This window comes from Salvelinus namaycush, chromosome 8 (genome assembly GCF_016432855.1).
Source record: "Salvelinus namaycush isolate Seneca chromosome 8, SaNama_1.0, whole genome shotgun sequence".
Classification (NCBI taxonomy): domain Eukaryota; kingdom Metazoa; phylum Chordata; class Actinopteri; order Salmoniformes; family Salmonidae; genus Salvelinus; species Salvelinus namaycush.
Genome location: NC_052314.1, coordinates 62,721,268 through 62,741,954, shown reverse-complemented (window position 1 = coordinate 62,741,954; position 20,687 = coordinate 62,721,268). Strand labels below are relative to the sequence as shown.

At 45.5% G+C, this 20,687-nt stretch overlaps 2 protein-coding genes across 2 annotated transcripts; one reads left to right on the top strand and one right to left on the bottom strand.

Annotated features, from left to right (window-relative positions):
- Positions 1–575: 575 nt before the first annotated feature.
- LOC120053043 (glutamyl-tRNA(Gln) amidotransferase subunit B, mitochondrial-like) lies at positions 576–18,391 on the bottom strand. Its single transcript, XM_039000294.1, has 13 exons — positions 18,238–18,391; positions 16,786–16,939; positions 16,484–16,597; positions 12,974–13,172; positions 12,283–12,462; positions 10,224–10,337; positions 7,183–7,267; positions 6,170–6,214; positions 5,307–5,499; positions 4,831–4,964; positions 3,635–3,713; positions 2,891–3,025; positions 576–2,060 (listed from the first exon to the last, which is right to left on the bottom strand). The coding sequence occupies exons 1-12, from the start codon at positions 18,285–18,287 to the stop codon at positions 2,981–2,983; spliced, it is 1,392 nt and encodes a 463-aa protein (XP_038856222.1). The 5' UTR covers positions 18,288–18,391; the 3' UTR covers positions 576–2,060; positions 2,891–2,980.
- A 188-nt stretch (positions 18,392–18,579) lies between these two features.
- On the top strand, positions 18,580–19,700 carry LOC120053044 (dCTP pyrophosphatase 1-like). The gene has a single exon (XM_039000295.1). It carries the CDS (start codon positions 18,689–18,691, stop codon positions 19,235–19,237), a length of 549 nt encoding a protein of 182 aa, XP_038856223.1. The 5' UTR covers positions 18,580–18,688; the 3' UTR covers positions 19,238–19,700.
- The last annotated feature ends 987 nt before the right edge of the window (positions 19,701–20,687 follow it).

The window sequence follows — 20,687 nt, the reverse complement described above, 5'->3', positions numbered from 1 at the left end:
AGGAAAGAACTACTTGGTGCCTGAATTTTGAATGAAGTTCCTCCTGTTGCTTACAGTGTCTACTCTGGGCTAAGCATGGTCATGTTCAGTAGGCATAAAAGTGAGCTTATCCATTTAGAAATGCTCTTTTTTGTTTTCGGTTGCAAAACTTTTTCCTATGGTGCATCCTAACGAACATGACCCAGAGGATGAATGTGGATGCAGCTGCAAAGTCAAGAATATACCACTGTCTGCTCGAACTAGTCCACAAATTGGACCGATGGACAGTTATGGAATGCATCATTTCTTGCCCTTGCTAAATTTGGTGATGTACTCCATATTTTCTTGTAGTAGAATGTTGTGTGGAGCACATTTATTTCAACCAAATTTAGAGGCACAGTTCTCTTCAGTTGCGTAGAGGTTTCATTCCAAAGAGAAGTAGTCTAGTTTCTCCCTTTCTACAACTATTAGCATCCATTTTAGATGTCAGCGATGACCTTGTCAGGTTACTCCAGTGTGTATTCTTCTGTCATTAAAGTCAGAGGTTCCAAGGAATGATTACTTTAATAAAGACATGTATTAGTGTATTCTTTATAATACGTTTTTATTGAAGAACAGGTGAATATTATGTCATGTGTTTTGACTTGACAGCTTCTCTACCCAAATTTACATTTTAGCTTCACCTCGGCAAAGTGAAATGCAAAACACAGGGAAAACACATTTTTCCTTCCTCTTCTTTCACCCAGAAGTGGTTGTTTTCAATGGTTTGTTCAGTGGACTCCTCTGGCCTCATTTAGTAAACAATCCCCCCTCTAGCCCTGTTCTAACATGCAGCCTTTGTCCTGATCTTGTCCAATTCTGATTGTGGCTACATTTTTGGACGTTTAAAAAACGCATTGTGATCAGATCTAAGTGTAAACGGACAAGATCAGGACGAATGTTAACAGCAGGTATAAACAGGGCTTCTGACAGCCATTCATCCAGTGACCCAGCTTCTGTTCAAAACTAGGTCTTCTTCACAGGCACTCAAACAGCAGCCAGCCACAAACCCTCCTTGATTAAAAAAAAAAAGAAGAAAGTACAATACCTCTTATATAGGTCACTGCATACGGCATTCAATAGAAACAAAGGGGATGAATGGAAGGCAACCACCTACGTTACCAAATTGAAGTCACATGCACACAGCCAACCAGTATTGAATTACCTCGTGATTTGGCAAACAATGTAAAAGAGATGCCTAACTCTAGAGACAAGCATAGAAGGCTAAACGAAAGATGTATCTCCTTCACTTGACAGCCACAAGGGGGCGCTCACTACTCATGACTACTTCCTCTGACTGAACACTGACCTCTAAATCATTCCTAATCCGATCCATTTTAGAGGGAGTATAAGGCGATGCATTGCGTATAGTACTTCCGTCCTCTGTTGCGCTCCTGATTCATTCCAGTGCTGCCAGAGGACAGTGATAAAAGCAGAAAGATGACTTCTGGGACGACTCCCAAACTGCCTGGTAATGGGCCTTACCTTTATTAGCTGTGTTCTGCCATTGGTGGGTTCAGAGTGTTCCAAACTGAAAATGGATTCAAGAATGGCTCTGCTTAAAGTGTGATTATCATGGAGGATGTGTATGCCATCCCATTCCTTTGACAGTTTTCGATGAAGTGTGTGTTTTTGGGAGGGGATAAATGTGCACACTCCAAAGAGAATTAGAATATATTTATGTACACAAATAAAGTTGCAATACAACTGCAACAACTTAAAGGCGGTTACGGTGCCAGAAGACAAAATGACAGACAGTTGATTTAGCAACAATAATCCTCATGACCAGAGGACATGTTAACTATGATGAAGTCATAAAGATGTCATGCTTGCTGCCTCTTGGACCAGTTTGATATTCCACCAGGCATTTAAAGGTTGAGGCAGTCAAGGTGGCCACAGACAGTGTTAGTTAGTCCTCAGGAGGTCTTCTGCTCCAGGATGGCCCGTACCAGGACTGGGTCAGCCCTGCCTTTAGTCTCCTTCTGGACCAGACCCATGAGCTTGTTCAGAACCTTCTTGTTCCCACTGCGGATGGCTTGGACCTGTAGGGGGAACAGTAACAGCAGCATAAGTCACAAATACTTACGTTTGCATATCATTTATTGATCAACAGAATTCTATCAAGACTGGCTACTAGCAAAAAGTCAATGAGCCTGTACACTCCCAACTCATCATTAAGCTCAGGGACCTGGGTCTGAACCCCACCCTGTGCAACTGGGTCCTGGATTTCCTGACGGGCCGCCCCCCCAGGTGGTGAAGGTAGGAAACAACACCTCCACTTCGCTGATCCTCAACACTGGGGCCCCACAAGGGTGTGTGCTCAGCCCCCTCCTGTACTCCCTGTTCACCCATGACTGCGTGGCCACGCACACCTCCAACTCAATCACGACACAACACAACAGTAGTAGGCCTGATTACCAACGAGACTACAGGGAGGAGGTGAGGACCCTGGAGGAGTGGTGCCAGAAAAATAACCGCTCTCTCTCCTAATGACAACAAAATGAAGGAGCTGATCGTGGACTTCTGGAGACACGAACTTAGTGGAGAAGGTGAATAGCTTCAAATTCCTCGCCGTACACATCACTGATAATCTGAAATGGTCCACCCACACAGACAGTGTGGTGAAGAAGGTGCAACAGCGCCTCTTCAACCTCAGGAGGCTAAAGACATTTTGCTTGGCCCCTAAGACCCTCACAAACTTTTACAGATGCACCATTAGGAGCATCCTGTCGGGCTGAATCACCACCTGGTATGGCAACTGCACCGCCCCTAACCGCAGGGCTCTTCAGAGGGTGGTGTGGTCTGCCCAACGCATCACCAGGGGCAAACTACCTGCCCTCATTGTGGCAGCTCTTGCCCAGGGAGGCCGCACCTGGTCTGGGTGTGAGTCCACCACCTTCTGGCAAATCCTGTGGATCTCTGTGCTGTCGTTGACGATCCCCAGGTCCTGCTCCTTCACGATCTACTGGGCCGTTTTACCTGGGGTCTTCCACAGCTCCTGGAACACCTGTATGGAGCAATGAAACACTCAGGGTAAACTCCAATTGAAAATGATATAATACACACTGAGGGTACAAAACATTAAGGACACCTTCCTAATATTGAGTTGCACCCCCCTTTGCCCTCAGAACAGCTACAATTCATCAGGGCATGGACACTACAAGGTGTTGGAAGTGTTCCACAGGGGTGCTGGCCCATGTTGACGCCAATGCTTCCCACAGTTGTGCCAAGTTGGCTGGATGTGTTTTGGGTGGTGGACCATTCTTGATACACATGGGAAACGGTTGAGTGTGAAAAACCCAGCAGCTTTGCACTTCTTGACACACTCAAACCAGTGCGCCTGGCACCTACTACCATACCCCGTTCAAAGGCACTTAAATCTATTGTCTTGCCCATTCACCCTCTGAAGGCTTAAAAATCTTTCTTTAACCCGTCTCCTCCCCTTCATCTACACTGATTGAAGTGGATTTAACAAGTGGCCTCAATAAGGGATCAAAGCTTTCACCTGGATTCACCTGGTCAGTCTGTGTCATGGAAAGTGTTAATAATATTTTGTACACTCAGTGTAGTAACACATATGGACTTTGCATTAAATGTTTTGGATGTTATCTCTCACCTGCTTGGCGATAGAAGACGAGATTTGTCCATTCTCCTGGAGATTCAGTATCTGGGCTAGAGCTTGAGGAGAGATCGGACTGAGAGAGGGAGCGAGAGAGAGACACATATAAGAGAGAGAGAGAGACAGATATGAGAGCGAGAGAGAAACATATGTGAGAGAGAGAGAGACATATGTGAGAGAGAGAGACAGATATGAGAGAGAGAGAGACATATGTGAGAGAGAGAGAGAGAGAGAGAGAGAGAGAGAGATATGAGAGAGAGACAGATATGAGAGAGAGAGCGCAAAGAGAAGGAAGAGAGAGAAGGCACAGGAGATGTCATTAGACCCAGTCTATCCTCTCCTGTGTGACAGTGTGACGGTGTCTATCTACCCCGGAGTCACTGTGCTTATAATGAGAGGCTATTTGGCCCCGTCTCTCTCTGTGACAGCCCATTGCCACCTACAAGGCACATGATCATCAGTGCTGTCACGAATCCCCGAGTCAGACACACACTGAGCCAGAGACACACAGTCACATACACACTGACTGAGTTATGAACGGAAATATGGCTAAACAAACAACAAACACGTGAATCCACACATAGTCAACATCCACTCTCACTTTTTTCAAAACGACAAAAAGCCACACAAACACCCACCCATCCACTAGTTCTCAGACAAAGACATAAAACAAAACACATCACACTTTACTCTGTTTGATCAGTCTCAGAACATTCTGGAGTGTAGGATAAAAACAGTATTATAGAAAAACAACTCAAAACACTCAGCTTATTGCCTAGATGTATTCTCTATTCACATTCATGGCCTGCCATTGTAATAACGGAAGGTATCCACATGAAGATGGATAGGAAACATCGCAGGGAAAAAGCACATAAATGATGCTTCCAGTATGGAAACGATTTCAGGCCTCCGTCTAGCCAAGATGTTGGATGCTGAGATAGGATCTTCAACATGGGGTTTGAAGTCAACGCAAGACTGAAAAGAGTAGAACAGAGGAAGAGGAGGAGGAAGGGGAGGAGAGACACATGATAGGAGTTCGGGAGGGGGAGGGGGGGGGGGAGAAGAGGGCGAAACCAGATGAAGGATGTAGAGGAAGAATGATAGGGTAGAGGTGGAGAGGAGAAAGAGAATGATTGAGGCTAGAGTAGGACACAGAGGAAGAGGATGAGGAAGAGGACGACTGAGTGTCTCACCTCTGGCTGACACTCAGGTTCTGTTGATGGAGGAGGCCCTGCAGCTCGTTCATCACCCAGCCAATCACCTTTCTCGGTCCAGCCTTGGTCTCCTTGACGACGGCCTCAAAGTAGTCCATCAGCCCGTCCTCATTCTACAACAGGAGACCCAATGAAACACACTCAATAATACTGTATATACCACAATCTACTGCGCCTTGCTGGACAGAGGCAGAAGTGCAGACAGGGTAACTGGCTGTGCAAGAATAGGTTACTTTGGGTAGTTTTTAAATTGAGAGACAGTGAGGGAGAGAGTACAATGGAGAGATAAAGGAAGAGGGGGAGAGAGGAGGAGCAGAAAGTGGGAGGGAGAGAGACAGACAGGAAGACAGAAGATGAAAGCCAGAGAGATGGAGTGAGAAACCTACCATCTCCTATAATTAACTTGCTCAGTTGGACATTAACAGACACACCTACATACTGTAGTAGTCACTCACCACCAGGGTGAAGTTATGTTCGGGGAGGATGCCGTAGGTCTCCACCAGCCTCTGCCTCCTGACGCTGGGCAGCTCCGGCAGCCTCTCCCTCACCTCCTCCAGAACCACCACCTGGCTGGGGGCAACACCAGGGGGGGCTGTAGAGCACGCCTCGTACACCATCAGAGGAGGCAGGTTGGGCTCCGGCATGAACCCGGAGGGGCGGGGGGGGGGGGGGGGGGGGTGAGAAAGATGGAGAGAGAAGAAAAGGTGGGAGAGAGAAGAGAGAGGAGAGGTGGGAGAGAGAGAGGAGAGAGCGAGGGGATAGAGAGAGGAGAGAGCGAGGGGAGAGAGAAGAGAGAGGAGAGATGAGAGTGCATGTGTGACAGAGGGAGCACCCAGAGCGAGCACGGTTAAAGACAACAGAGAGGGAGCGAGAAAGAGAGGCAGGAGTGAGATAAGAGAAGAAAGAGAGGCAGGAGTGAGATAAGAGAAGATAGAGAGGGAGCTGTTATCAGCAGTAGAGCGGAGTGCTGGCTGTATCTCTGCAGGCCTCTTAGACGACACAGTGTCACACGGTCAGACAAAGGGCTGTCTCCTCTACACACAAAACACACACACACATACACTTGTGTGACTGCGTCGCACGCTTACTCTCCGTCATAATTCTTGCTAACTGATGCGTTAGGGCCGCGGGGTGGCGCATGTTTATCGGTATGTTCATCTACTGGGCCCCTAGACACGATGACCTCTCTCCTCTCCCTCCTGTCTCGCTCCCCCTCTTCTCTCCATGCAGGCCCTACAGCAGCGATCGTATAATACCACACACCATGCTGGAGGCTGTGCTGCTAGAACATACTGAAGTGAATATGAGATGTGCTCACCTGTAGTCCTGAAGGCCCTCCTTGTCTCGCATTGGAATGGTGTGTCTGTAAATCAGAGGGACACGTGTTATGGCTTTGAGGTACTGTATAACGATAGTGTTTCGCTCGTTACAACAGTTACTACGGCAGATTGTTCATGTTGAAGAGGCTGTAACTATGGGCGAGGGCCACAGGTGTGAGGTGAGGGGCCCCCAGTCATTCTGTGTATTTCTGGACCATGACAGAGCTGTGGGCCTTTGCTGTCAAACACACTCTATCAGGCCCAACGCACGCGCACGCGGACGCACACGCACGGGATGGTGTTATAGGCAGGTTGACGTTTATTGTCATGAGTCTTGTCCTGGAGGCAGAACTGAGTGATTTACCCTTAGACAGGCCAGCTGCAAAGTCAACATTGGCTTTTTGTTCTTCATTTAAGGTTAGGGTTAGGCATCAGGATATTAGCAGTGTGGTTAAGGTTAGGGTTAGGCATTAGGGTTAGTAGTGTGGTTAAGGTTAGGTTTAAAATCAGATTTTATGACTTTGTGGCTGTGCCAGCTATTAACCGCTCTGCAGAGCTGCCTCCAGAACAAGATTCATGACGAAAAATGCTAACTTGCGCATTAGAGGTAGGCCCCAGCTGTGTGAAGAGCAGCTCATTTCATGGGCTTTACAACCCTCGCTAGCACACTGGTCCACAACACCAGACACTGACTGACTCCAAGTGGCCTCATTCATCATCCTTAGTTACTAAAACGTTTTCAAATCAACCCCAGAAGAGAGAATGTCTTGAGATCAAATATTACACTGGAGGTGGGAATAAAGTGTTGAATTATGGGGGGGTGAATATCTGACCCAAATAACTATTAAAACCCTGAAGAGACGCATCCTGTGTACATTGTACCGTATCCTGTGAAACATCATATTCTTAGTCAATAGACATTTTTGACATGTTATCAGAAACACTCTCACTGTAACGTAATGGGACTTGACGGCTTGACTTGGTTCGAGGGTTGCTTCTATAAGCCTCTTACCCAGTCTTGCCATCAAACGACCGTGTCTCGTTCTGCACCGTGCCGCCGCTCTCCAGGACAAACATCTGTCTCTGGATCTCATAGTCTGTTGATGAAAATACACACACACACACACACACACACACACACACACACACACACACACACACACACACACACACACACACACACACACACACACACACACACACACACACACACACACACACACACACACACACACACACACACACACACACACACACACCTGATCAGAAGCAAGCATCCAGCCAACTGGCACGGTGTTAGACCCTCCCAACATCTGCCATGACACATGGCCACGCCTGAAGTCTCCTAACTGCTGCTACATTAGTTCTCTGTGACAAACGACTAGCTGGAGTTTTGACTTTTAAAAACTCTTTATCACTTCTCTGCACTAAGCTAAAATGGAAGTCTACTCTTGGGATAAATAATGCAAGCGGCCAAGTCACTTTGTATCACACGAACTGTTAATGGCCTGCTGCTCCTGGTGAAGAATTGCAATGGCCCCTATGACTCTCCACTGTCTCCAGTAAGTTGGAGAGAAAAGAAAAAAGTTTGATGGGAAACTCTGTAGAAGTGGAATTAGTGTTGATGGGAAATCTATTGTTCTGTAGAAAGCCAAGTTAGGCATACAGACTGTGTGCTCAGTTGTTCACTGAAACAAATGGTCAATAAAGTTGGATTCTATATCTTCCTGAGTTTGTGTGGGTAGGAAAGGCCTCATGCTTTCTAGTCAATGTTAACTATCCCTCTACACTAAACGTCTCTTCAGAAGACTTTCCGTCTTCAGTTCCTGTCAACAGAAAGCCTGTTTCTCTGATTCCTGTGGGCGGAGAGAGTGACGACTGCCTTCAGGGATAAAACATCTCAGAAGGAACAAATCATGGAAAGACGTATGAAGTTGAGACAAGAGGAAGTTTTGGCAGTTACTTCACTGAGTTGTCTGAGAGAACATTTACACAGGCGAAGACAGATAAGGCCGGTTGTGTGTGTGTGAGTGTGTGTGTGTGTGTGTGTGAGCCTCATTTCTGTGTGTGTGTGTTTGTGCCTCATGGTGTCTCTAATCTTTGTCTCCCAGTTTGACTTGCAGTGCACGCATAATTACACAGCCCTCCGTCAGACGACTGTTTCAGAAAGATGACAGCCCATGAAAAGGATTCCATGCTGTTCGCTCTTTCTCTCTGTGTGTGTGTGTGTCTATATCTCCCTGAGTGTTGATCCAACTAGCTCATTCCAGACCCACTGGGTCGTGACCGCTTCACTTCAGTACCTCCACTAACCCCCACCAATGACAATGAGGATATACCCTTCACACACTATTGTGCCAACCTGAACCAAACTGTTCTGGCTCAGATATTGTCTATTCACATGGTCCCTTTCAGCACGGTTCCAGCAACTATGGTGAAGGCTTTAACCAGGCCAGCTCAATACAGCTTGGTTTGGCTCGGTTCAGTTTGGCCAGAGATACTCTATAATATAGTCTATATACTGACGAGATGGTCTTGTCTCTGCCCTAACAATGGGAGTAGTTGTCGCTAAGGCGGAAAGGCAGGCAGATACACGTGTGAACAAGATACTCAATAAACTCCAATATAAAATTGTTTTCTCAAAGTTGCTGAGATGCCACGTGCATCCACTTCTATATATATATATATAAAAGTATGTGGAAAACCCCTTCAAATTAGTGGACACCAGTTGCTGACAGGTGTATAAAGGTGCACAAAGTCAAGCAAGCATTAGCAGTAGAACTGGCTTACTGAAGAGCTCAGTGACTTTCAACGTGGCACTGTCATAGGATGCCACCTTTCCAACAAGTCAGGTTGTCAATATTCTGCCCTGCGAGAGTTGCCCCGGTCAACTGTAAGTGCTGTTATTGTGAAGTGGAAATGTCTAGGAGCAACAACGGCTCAGCCGCAAAGTGGTAGGCCAAACAAGCTCACAGAATGGGACCGGCGAGTGCTGTAGCGCGTATAAATCGTCTGTCCTCGGTTGCAACACTCACTACCGAGTTCCAAACTGCCTTGGAAGCAACAACAGCACAATAACTGTTCGTCAGGAACTTCATGAAATGGGTTTCCAGGCAGAGCAGCCGCACAGCCATGGAAACCCACAAGCTTAAGATCACCATGCACAATGCTAAGCATCGGCTGGAGTGGTGTAAAGCTTGCTGCCATTGGACTCTGGAGAAGTGGAAACGCATTCTCTGGACAGACAAACCTGGGTTTGGCGGATGCCAGGAGAACGCAACCTGCCCCAATGCATAGTGCCAACTGTCAAGTTTGTTGGTAGAGGAATAATGGTCTGGGGCTCTTTTTCATGGTGTGGGCTAGGCCCCTCGGTTCCAGTGAAGGGAAATCTTAACGCTTCTAGTTCTAGATGATTCTGTGCTTCCACTTTTGTGGCAACAGTTTGGGGAAGGCCCTTTCCTGTTTCAGCATGACAATGCCCCCGTGCACAAAGCGAGGTCTATACAGAAATGGTTTGTCGAGATTGGTGTGGAAGAACTTGAATGGCCTGCACAGAGCCCTGACCTCAACCTCATCGAACACCTTTGGTATGAATTGGAAAGCCGACTGTGAGCCAGGCCTAATCGCCCAACATCAGTGCCGACCTCACAAATGCTGTTGTGGCTGAATGGAAGCAAAGCCTTCCCAGAAGAGTGGAGGCTGTTAAAGCAGCAAAAGGGGGGACCAACTCCATATTAATGCCCATGATTTTGGAATGAGATGTTCGAGCAGGTGTCCACATGCTTTTGGTCATGTAGTGTATATCAGTACATTCGTAACAACCTAAACATTATGCAACTTCTATTAGGTCAAATAAGCTTCACTTAAAAAAATTAGCTATCACATTTTTTTTCTTACCAGATCCGACACTCTCTCATAGACCTCCATACAAAAACAATCCCCACTTGGTGAACTTATCGCCGTATTCTCGCGTGGACAGCTGGACGCGAGTGGAGCTTCTCGCTTCGCCTCTGGTTTGGCTCAGTATTGTGAAAAGCCCTCTGCAGCACTCACCTATGGCCCTGGCCAGGTTGCGGGCACTGTTGATGTTCTTGACCTCAGTCCTGATGCCCCAAGGATCCCCAGGTCTGTGGACGGACACGTAGGCATCCACTCTCAGCTGGCCCTCTATAGGAAGAGAGAAGGTATGAGACAGCTGGTCCTCTATAGCAAGAGAGAAGGTATGAAACAGCTGGCCCTCTATAGGAAGAGAGAAGGTATGAAACAGCTGGCCCTCTATAGGAAGAGAGAAGGTATGAAACAGCTGGCCCTCTATAGGAAGAGAGAAGGTATGAAACAGCTGGCCCTCTATAGCAAGAGAGAAGGTATGAAACAGCTGGCCCTCTATAGCAAGAGAGAAGGTATGAAACAGCTGGTCCTCTATAGCAAGAGAGAAGGTATGAAACAGCTGGCCCTCTACAGGAAGAGAGAAGGTATGAGACAGCTGGCCCTCTACAGGAAGAGAGAAGGTATGAAACAGCTGGCCCTCTATAGCAAGAGAGAAGGTATGAAACAGCTGGCCCTCTATAGGAAGAGAGAAGGTATGAAACAGCTGGTCCTCTATAGGAAGAGAGAAGGTATGAAACAGCTGGTCCTCTACAGGAAGAGAGAAGGTATGAAACAGCTGGCCCTCTACAGGAAGAGAGAAGGTATGAAACAGCTGGCCCTCTACAGGAAGAGAGAAGGTATGAAACAGCTGGCCCTCTACAGGAAGAGAGAAGGTATGAAACAGCTGGCCCTCTACAGGAAGAGAGAAGGTATGAAACAGCTGGTCCTCTACAGGAAGAGAGAAGGTATGAAACAGCTGGCCCTCTACAGGAAGAGAGAAGGTATGAAACAGCTGGCCCTCTACAGGAAGAGAGAAGGTATGAAACAGCTGGCCCTCTATAGCAAGAGAGAAGGTATGAAACAGCTGGCCCTCTATAGCAAGAGAGAAGGTATGAAACAGCTGGCCATCTATAGCAAGAGAGAAGGTATGAAACAGCTGGCCATCTATAGCAAGAGAGAAGGTATGAGACAGCTGGCCAACTATAGCAAGAGAGAAGGTATGAGACAGCTGGCCCTCTATAGCAAGAGATAAGGTATGAGACAGCTGGCCCTCTATAGCAAGAGAGAAGGTATGAGACAGCTGGCCCTCTATAGCAAAGAGAAAGTATGAGACAGCTGGCCCTCTATAGCAACAGAGAAGGTATGAGACAGCTGGCCCTCTATAGCAACAGAGAAGGTATGCGACAGCTGGCCCTCTATAGCAACAGAGAAGGTATGAGACAGCTGGCCCTCTATAGCAAGAGAGAAGGTATGAGACAGCTGGCCCTCTATAGCAAGAGAGAAGGTATGAAACAGCTGGCCCTCTATAGGAAGAGATAAGGTATGAAACGGCTGGCCCTCTATAGGAAGAGATAAGGTATGAAACAGCTGGCCCTCTATAGGAAGAGATAAGGTATGAAACAGCTGGCCCTCTATAGGAAGAGATAAGGTATGAGTCAGCTGGCCCTCTATAGCAACAGAGAAGGTATGAGACAGCTGGCCCTCTATAGCAAGAGAGAAGGTATGAGACAGCTGGCCCTCTATAGCAAGAGAGAAGGTATGAGACAGCTGGCCCTCTATAGCAAGAGAGAAGGTATGAAACAGCTGGCCCTTTTTGCCAAAAACAAGAAAAGAAAAATAAACTGTTAGTTTTATTAGTACATAAAATAAAGTACGTAAATATAAAGTACGTAAATAAAGTACGTAAATAAAATATATTATTAATAATGATAGGTTAATAATATATATATATATATATATTTTTTTTAGGGTCCTTGTCAGTCACAGGCCCTTAGAATCGTTCTAACCCCCCCCCCCCCCCCCCCCCATATTGCGCCCCTGTGTACAATGCAGGCCTCCCCACCAGCCATGTTTCCTTGATGTGTTAGTGAGTGTGTGTGTGTGTCCAATGCAGGCCTCCCCACCAGCCATGTTTCCCTGGTGTGTTAGTGAGTGTGTGTGTGTGTCCAATACTGGCCTCCCCACCAGCCATGTTTCCCTGGTGTGTCAGTGAGTGTGTGTGTGTGTCCAATACTGGCCTCCCTACCAGCCATGTTTCCCTGGTGTGTCAGTGAGTGTGTGTGTCCAATGCAGGCCTCCCCACCAGCCATGTTTCCCTGGCAGGTCCCTAGAGCCTGCAGTATGAGCTGCATCTCTCTGACGGCTGCTGCTGCCTCCTCTCCACAGCTCATGTCTGGCTCCATCAACAGCTCCATCAGACCCACACCTGGAGGGAGAGAGAGATGTTACATACACTTCCCATATGCCTACATAGGATTTGTCTAGCCAGTCCCTGTTCTATCTAGATCTGTATATACTAGTTGGAGCTCTGTGGTAGACTCCTCTTGGAGTCTATGAGTGTTTGAACACTCACAACTCCATCTACCTGCTCTGTTGAGGTACACCGATGGGAAGCTAAACTCCATCTACCTGCTCTGTTGAGGTACACCGATGGGAAGCTAAACTCCATCTACCTGCTCTGTTGAGGTACACCGATGGGAAGCTAAACTCCATCTACCTGCTCTGTTGAGGTACACCGATGGGAAGCTAAACTCCATCTACCTGCTCTGTTGAGGTACACTGATGGGAAGCTAAACTCCATCTACCTGCTCTGTTGAGGTACACCGATGGGAAGCTAAACTCCATCTACCTGCTCTGTTGAGGTACACCGATGGGAAGCTAAACTCCATCTACCTGCTCTGTTGAGGTACACCGATGGGAAGCTAAACTCCATCTACCTGCTCTGTTGAGGTCTATAAGGGTCTGGCTCCTGTAGTCATCGTGGAGGCTCTTGCCACTGTCCTGCTCTAACTGGATCTGTTTGATCCTGACACTCTTGGTGACCACCGTGTTCCTCTTACGGCACCCTAGGTGACTGTAGGTCAGGGTGCCGTCCACCGCGATGGGCAGCCTCTGTTGGGTGATCTGGTAGCCCGCCTGGATGGAGGAAACGCATGAAACTAGAAAAGGTCAATTTTGTGTGCTCGCTTCAGCAGTCTAAATGTGTCTCATTTATCAGATATGTAATAGCCTGGTCTCATATGCTGTATAAACTTGACATTTGGCATGACAACGATTGTAGGTATTACCTATAGAGGACTCCTCGCAAACAGATCTGGGACCAGGCTTAGGTATTTAATTACAGCCACTATATAATAAAGTCATTTATATTATAGACACTATAGGAAAACATGGGGTTAATACCGAAATAAACTTGGCCTGCATAATCAACGATTTACCATTACAATTAACTTGGAAATAACCTTAAATATTTCAAGGGGTCAATAGTGTTATGAACAAAATAGCAATCCATACATTAAACATGAGCTAAGATTCATCCATTAGTTAGTAACTTTTGGGGGATAATAGGCCCCTAAAACTGGTTACTCCAACTCATTATTATGCGGTTGGAATATTATTGTTGTTTCGTTGAGAGGGGTTCAAAGTCACAAAAGCGAACTGAATGAATATTTTATCTGTTCTCTTATTCTGAAGTGCCACTGTGCTGGCTGCCGCTATTCCACAAGTGAGTACAGTAGCACTATGTCCCGTTGCCACGGCAACCGTCGCTAGAAAAGACTAAACATGCATCATACTTATTGGCATGCCGACGAAGAAAAAGAAAGGGAAGGAATAAATATGAGCAACAAAAAAGGAGAGAAAAAAGTGAATTAGCCGTAACCATCTGTGTGTTGTACTGTACCTGATCAACAAATCAATCATTGGCAACAACACAAGCATAATGGACCACGGGAGACATTCCATTTTATATCAGCGGTGTACTATAAATACAGGATTATGGCATTAAAAGATGCTGATTTCTCCCTTTCTAGAATAATCAATTCTCTCATAGAGCTCTGTCAGTGTCAATGCAAATGTAATTCATTAGCGCAAGTGCCTCCTAGTTAGCATACTGTGTGCATTGCTGTTCACACACAGGCTACATTAGTTAGCTTAGCACCCACCAAAATGGTGGATCATTTGCAATTCCGGCATAATCACTGAAGAGGTGTTGGTGCTTTGTATAATGAAGGGCAGCTGAAGTTGGATGCAGACCAGTGGTAGTAAAAAACTGCTACTGGAAGCCTCTGGGTCCTTCTAGTCACACCCCAGCCCCAAAGCCTAATGAGCAGTCTGGTATTAAAGCACTCGGTCGGTTCAGGAAAGTAAATCCAAACCTGAGAGCTCTCTCTCCAACTTGACTGCTATTTGTCATTTTCAGATTCAGTTCACTGAATCTAAGCTGCCTTCAACGGATTCATGATTCGATGCACCAAACTATTCCCCTCTACAACCCTTGATTCAACTAGTCCTACCTATTGTACATCCACGTCCCACAAACAGATCCATTTGAGTCATTAAATAGTCGTCAGGGACAACGTCTGCACAGAAAACACTCCAGAAAAGTATAATTATGCATATCCGCTAGTAGCTTAGTGTGAAGCTGCTGGTGCATGTTATTAAGAAGAGGCTAGCTGTTATAACACCTGCCTGCCACTTCAATTCATTCTTGCTGCTGGTCAGGCAAGCGCATCATAAATCATGTAATGAGCAGCACTGCATTCGTTGTGTGAAATTAAATCATGGAACACATCAATAATGCACAACTCCATATATGTGTTCTTAATAAATGCATGTTTTTTTTAATGTCCTCGTTCTCTCTACTTCAATAGGCTGCTAGTAAAATAATTTCATGGAGAATGTGCTGCTTAATGCTTCACTCATCATGGCTATTATTTTCTCTCTCTACATATCATGAAGAGAGCATGAACATCCCTCCCAACTGAATTTAACGCATTAGCATGATTCATTATGCAATACAGGCCTTGTACTCTCCATCCCTGTTCCCTGTCTATTTCCCGGGCCTGGTAAAACACAAGTGTTGTCTACAGGGTAAGCAAAAACATATTTATAAGCATTGGTACCACTTGTGGGCATGGTGAACATTTAAATCCTAACTGGCACTATCGTTTCAACAGCGCATGTTTTAACATAACCCAAAGAGAGAGGTGATGCAACACTCAGTAAGCGGACCGAAAATCTACTACTGGGAAAAAAGATGAGGTGGGATTTGGGAATAATCCTTCGGCTTCCTGCTGGGATTTCACCCCTGGGATACATGTCGGAGCTTTTGAAATCAATAATCTACCTCTGCTGTGAGGAAGGATTATGCAGCTGTAGCCTCACGATAACATTATTACCTATGAATCTGACTGCTGGGTTCGAAAGACAACTCAGTCTTCTAACAATCTAGGCTTGGCAGGCCTTGTGTTGATCATATGCTTTCGTTCAAAAGAACTAGAATGACATCTAGGCCATCATGTCATCTAGTTAATTTCTTAATTGACAGGATATTGACATACCATAACATTAAGACAACTGCACTGACAACCCGACGCTCAACAATCCATTCCCTGACCCCACAAAATAACCCTCACGAGCTACTCTATTGGTCATTAGAAATGACCTTGACCATAGGACAAAGTTAGGGAAGCTTTTTAAACTCTTCACTCATCTAATACAGGGAAGGTATGAATTGCACTGTAACAGACAAATCTCCTAGCTGTCTTGTCATTTTCTTGAGAGTGGAAAGTCCCATTATGGTATAACACCGCTAAGGCACTTAAATTATTCAAATTCATCCTTTTCTCTGTCCACAATTTCTCATCATCAGCTCGTCAAGAGTAATGTCAGGGTCATTTCTTTCTACATAGGTCACATTAAGCTAGGGCTGCCCATCTTTCCAAAGTGAAATGAAACTTTTTAGGAGGCTTTGTTGGGCAATTGCTATTGAATCTCTTCGACTCTTCCAACGACATGTCTTGATGTCAAGGTCATAAAATGTCAGTCATAACGACACTAAAATTACCCAGGAGCGCCTGGCAGGAAGGTGAGGGTGAATATCACTTGGCCGCGACTTGACTTCTAACAGCTAACAGATTGCAGGAACAGAAGCTGTCATTTGGCTAGATATCAGTGGCAATAAGCTTTTCTGCCGGTTTAGCAAGACTCGTCACTATTAAATGATAGCCTAGCTCAGGGACAGGGAGGAAGTAAAATGGGAAAGTTAATTTGGGGAGAGATGGCTGCTTTGACCGATGAGAGCTACTTATTAATGGGGGAGTAAGTTGTCTCCTCTGTGATTTCGGCCGGGTTACTGTATTCTTTGTAAAAGCTGCTGATGTAGCCTAAAAAGGGCTATAGAAATAATTGTGATTGGAGGATAGATGGGGTCCGGGTTGACTTACAGGAAGGTCAGCGTAGAAGTAGTGCTTCCTGTCAAAGAGAGACTTCCTGTTGATGGTACAGTTAAGGGCCAAGCCTGTCATCACTGCAGCCTCCACACATCGTCTGTTCAGCACCTGAGGAGGAAGAGGAAAGGAACTTAGTCATTTGACCGAGTAGGCCTATGTACACTGACATATTGTAGACTAGGTTACATAGACCAGATTATGTTATGATGGACAACAACTGTATTATTACGCAACGAATAGACAAACAGCCTTTATTGACATGAGGCATGTTTATCATCAGATGCACCATAACTTACAGGTAGAGTTCCAGGCAAGGAGGCATCAAAGAAGGACACCAGGGAGTTAGGTGGAGCCTGGAACCCGACCTGGGAGCCAGAAAACAGCTTGGTGTTGGAGTGGAGCTGAGCATGGATCTCCAGACCCACCACACCTACCAGCTCCTGGGGAGCACTAGAAGCACACATACACAGTCAGAGAAATGAATACTTACAAATGGGAGGCCACCATATCAACTCCACGATTTAATTTTCTGAACTGACTAATAGACTGGACTTATGAATAGCTAACTGGCAGGGTTGTCTGTTATAGGAGTTTAGATGTGGGTCATTAATTACAGTGCAGCATTTTAGACAGTTCTGTTGGTGGACTTATTTCCTCGTTCAAAACGGGGAACTCGGGAAATCTCAGACTTCAGTGCGTTCAAAACTGGGAACTGGGGAAAAACGAGCTCCGATTGAAAAAAAAAAAATCGATATGAACAGTCATCCAACTCTGAACTATTTCACTGGTCACCCCCAAAGCCAATTCCTCGTTCGGCCGCCTGTCCTTCCAGTTCTCTGCTGCCAATGACTGGAACGAACTGCAAAAATCACTGAAGCTGGAGACTCATATCTCCCTCACTAGCTTTAAGCACCAGCTGTCAGAGCAGCTCACAGTTCACTGCACCTGTACATAGCTCATCTGTAAACAGCCCATCCAACTACCTCATCCCCATACTGTTATTTATTTTGTTCCTTTGCACCCCAGTATCTCTACTTGCACATTCATCTTCTGCACATCTGTCACTCCAGTGTTTAATTGCTATATTGTAATTATTTCGCCACTATAGCCTATTTATTGCCTTACCTCCCTTGTCCTACCTCATTTGCACACATTGTATATAGACTTTTTCTATTGTATTATTGACTGTATGTTTATTCCATGTGTAACTCTGTGTTGTTTGTGTCACACTACTTTGCTTCATCTTGGCCAGGTCGCAGCTGTAAATGAGAACTTGTTCTCAACTAGCCTACCCGTTTAAATAAAGGTGAAAAAAAAAAAAAATGAAACTCGGGCCTCTTTCTAGAGCTCCGACTTTCCAACCTAAATATCACTGACGTCATGAGTTCCCAGTTGTTTTGAATGCGGAATATCGGCAAAACTTTAGTGACATCATCATACCTAATCAAAGTCATTCAGAACCCCTGTCAAGACAACCTGTGAGGATGCTCTGAAGGCAGAGAGGGGTAAGAAGGACAATATTTACATATTTATAAAGGAGGCTATCATGCAGACGACTAGCTATAAATAAACTGCATGAAGGTTTTAAACTAACAGCAATGTTTGCAACGTCTAAATACGGAAGGGAATGTGGTCATGAATGATGTGCGACTGTCATCCTCGCTAACTAGCACAAGCGCGCACACGATACACAAACAGTGCACATCAGTGCGAGCTAGCTAACGTTAGCATTCACTCCGTGGACCTACCTTTTCCGTTTGGTTGGGCTTGACTCTGGCATCGGGAGACAGACATACATATTCTCCTTATCACACACCAATTGTGCCTTTGGAAAGTAATCGTTGGATAAAATATTGCAATTTGTTTATTCATATTACATAGCAGTGCAGTCATTCCTGCAGAGGAGCCTGCCATGTTTAGCCTTTCTGTTTAGGGTATTATGGTAGTTGTAGTCATAGTAAACTTAGTTTCACACAAAATCCGAGGGCAAGTGCATTTAGGAAAACTCAACACCCCACAATGTAACACATTTAATGCAACCCATATATTTTGAATTTCCGGCGATTTAAACTACACTTTCCGGCTACAAGAGCAAGAGTTTTTGTGGCGGGAGTTTTCCCATATTGTTGTCAAGGTTGGTTGTTTACAGCGAAGTAAGTGTTGATCCGTGCAATAGTTTGGTGTAAAATTGACAAGGCAATGGCAATGAACGGCGATGGAGTGCATGGACTGAACGGAGAGATGGTGGCCCCATCTGAAGCTAAACACACCAATGGCACTCCTAGCAAGTCAAAAATAGCCTGTGAAAACGGCGAGGCAGACATCCCCGCTGCCAAGCAAAATGGAACTAAGAGAAGAACCCCAACTGATACGTTCTCTTTCACTGCCGAACCTACCATCGATGACATACGACGGATGCAAGCGGAATTTACTGACGAGCGAGACTGGAACCAGTTCCACCAACCCCGCAACCTCCTGCTAGCTATGGTCGGAGAAGTGGGCGAGGTATCTGAGCTGTTCCAGTGGCGTGGCGAGGTGACCGAAGGACTTCCCGGCTGGACCGACTCCGAGCGCGAGCACCTGGCACATGAACTCAGCGACGTCCTCATCTACCTAGTTGAGCTGGCCGAGAAATGTCATATCGATTTACCCCAAGCAGTGCTGCGCAAAATGGCCTTAAATAGGCTGAAGTACCCTGCCAGCAAGGTGCATGGCTCGTCTAAGAAGTACACTGAATACAAGGACTGAGCGATTGCATGCTGTCATGCCCAATTGGCGTAATGAACACACCCCTGCATTTACAAAGTAGACAAGAACTGAAAAATACTGTTCAACTTCAGTTAATGGCAATGGAGAATGTTTATACCTTTTATTTAGGGCACTACTGTATCTCAATAGTTGGTCAAGCTGCCTTTAACTGCTTTTAGTTTTATGAAGTGCGTTTTGAATCAGTGTTTTTCTTTAACTCTATGGGTATTCATCTTTTGCCTTCCCTCTGATGGTTTGCCATTTTAACTGTTCCCCAAAGTCAAATGTATAGGCCCTTGTAAGAAGTAAATTTTATTTTTCATAGTATGAGTAACTACATTTAAATCTCTTAAATCCATATTGTTGTCAATGATCAATGGAAGCTATGTTCTTTTGTTGCTTTAAATTCAATGTATGTGTGCAACTGATAGAATCTTCCTCCCAAAAGTAAAAGTGCCTTCAACTATACTTGCTGTCCTGCAGATGCTATGTAATTTATGTATATTGACTCTGTAATGCATTTATCAGATTTAATCACTATTGCCTTATTTACTTCCCTGGGAAATTAGCTACAATGGGAGATGGGGAAATTAACACACGCACACAACGCTACTGTGGGAGATGAGGGAAATTAGAGTTACTCTTGTAACTGTTCATTTTGATAAGCAGTCTGTTAAACAGTGTTTCATGGCCCCAGGCCTATGGTTAGCGATCCAATATGTAGGCTAGCCAATGTATCTTTGGACACATCCGATGGTTTAATGAGCTACAAGTATACTGATAAATATATAAATGCAACAATTTCAAAGATGTTACTGAGTTGCAATTCATATGAGGATATTCGTTGATTGAAATAAATTCATTAGGCTCTAATCTATGGATTTCACATGACTGGGAATACAGATATGCATCTATTGGTCACAGATACTTTTTTTTTAAAGGGTAGGGGCGTGGAGTCAGTATCTGGCGTAACAACCATTTGCCTCATGCAGCGCAACATCTTCACATAGTCGATTAGGCTGTTGATTGTGGCCTGTGGAATGTTGTCCCACTCCTCTTCAATGGATTTGCTAAGTTGCTGGATACTGTCGTACATCTATCCAAAACATGCTCAGTGGGTGAGTATGCAGGCCATGGAAGAACTGGGACGTTTTCAGCTTCCAGGAATTGTGTACAGATCCTTGAGATATGGGGCTGTGCATTATCGTGATAAAACATGAGGTGATGGCGGCAGATGAATGGCACAACAATTGGCCTCAGGATCTTGTCACGGTATCTGTGCATTCACATTTCCATAGATAAAATGCAATTGTGTTCATTGTAGCTTATGCCTGCACATTCCATAACCATACCGCCACCATGGGGCGCTCTGTTCACAATGACATCAGCACACCGCTTGCCCACAACCTGCGGTTGTGAGGCCGGTTGGACATACTGCCAAATTCTCTAA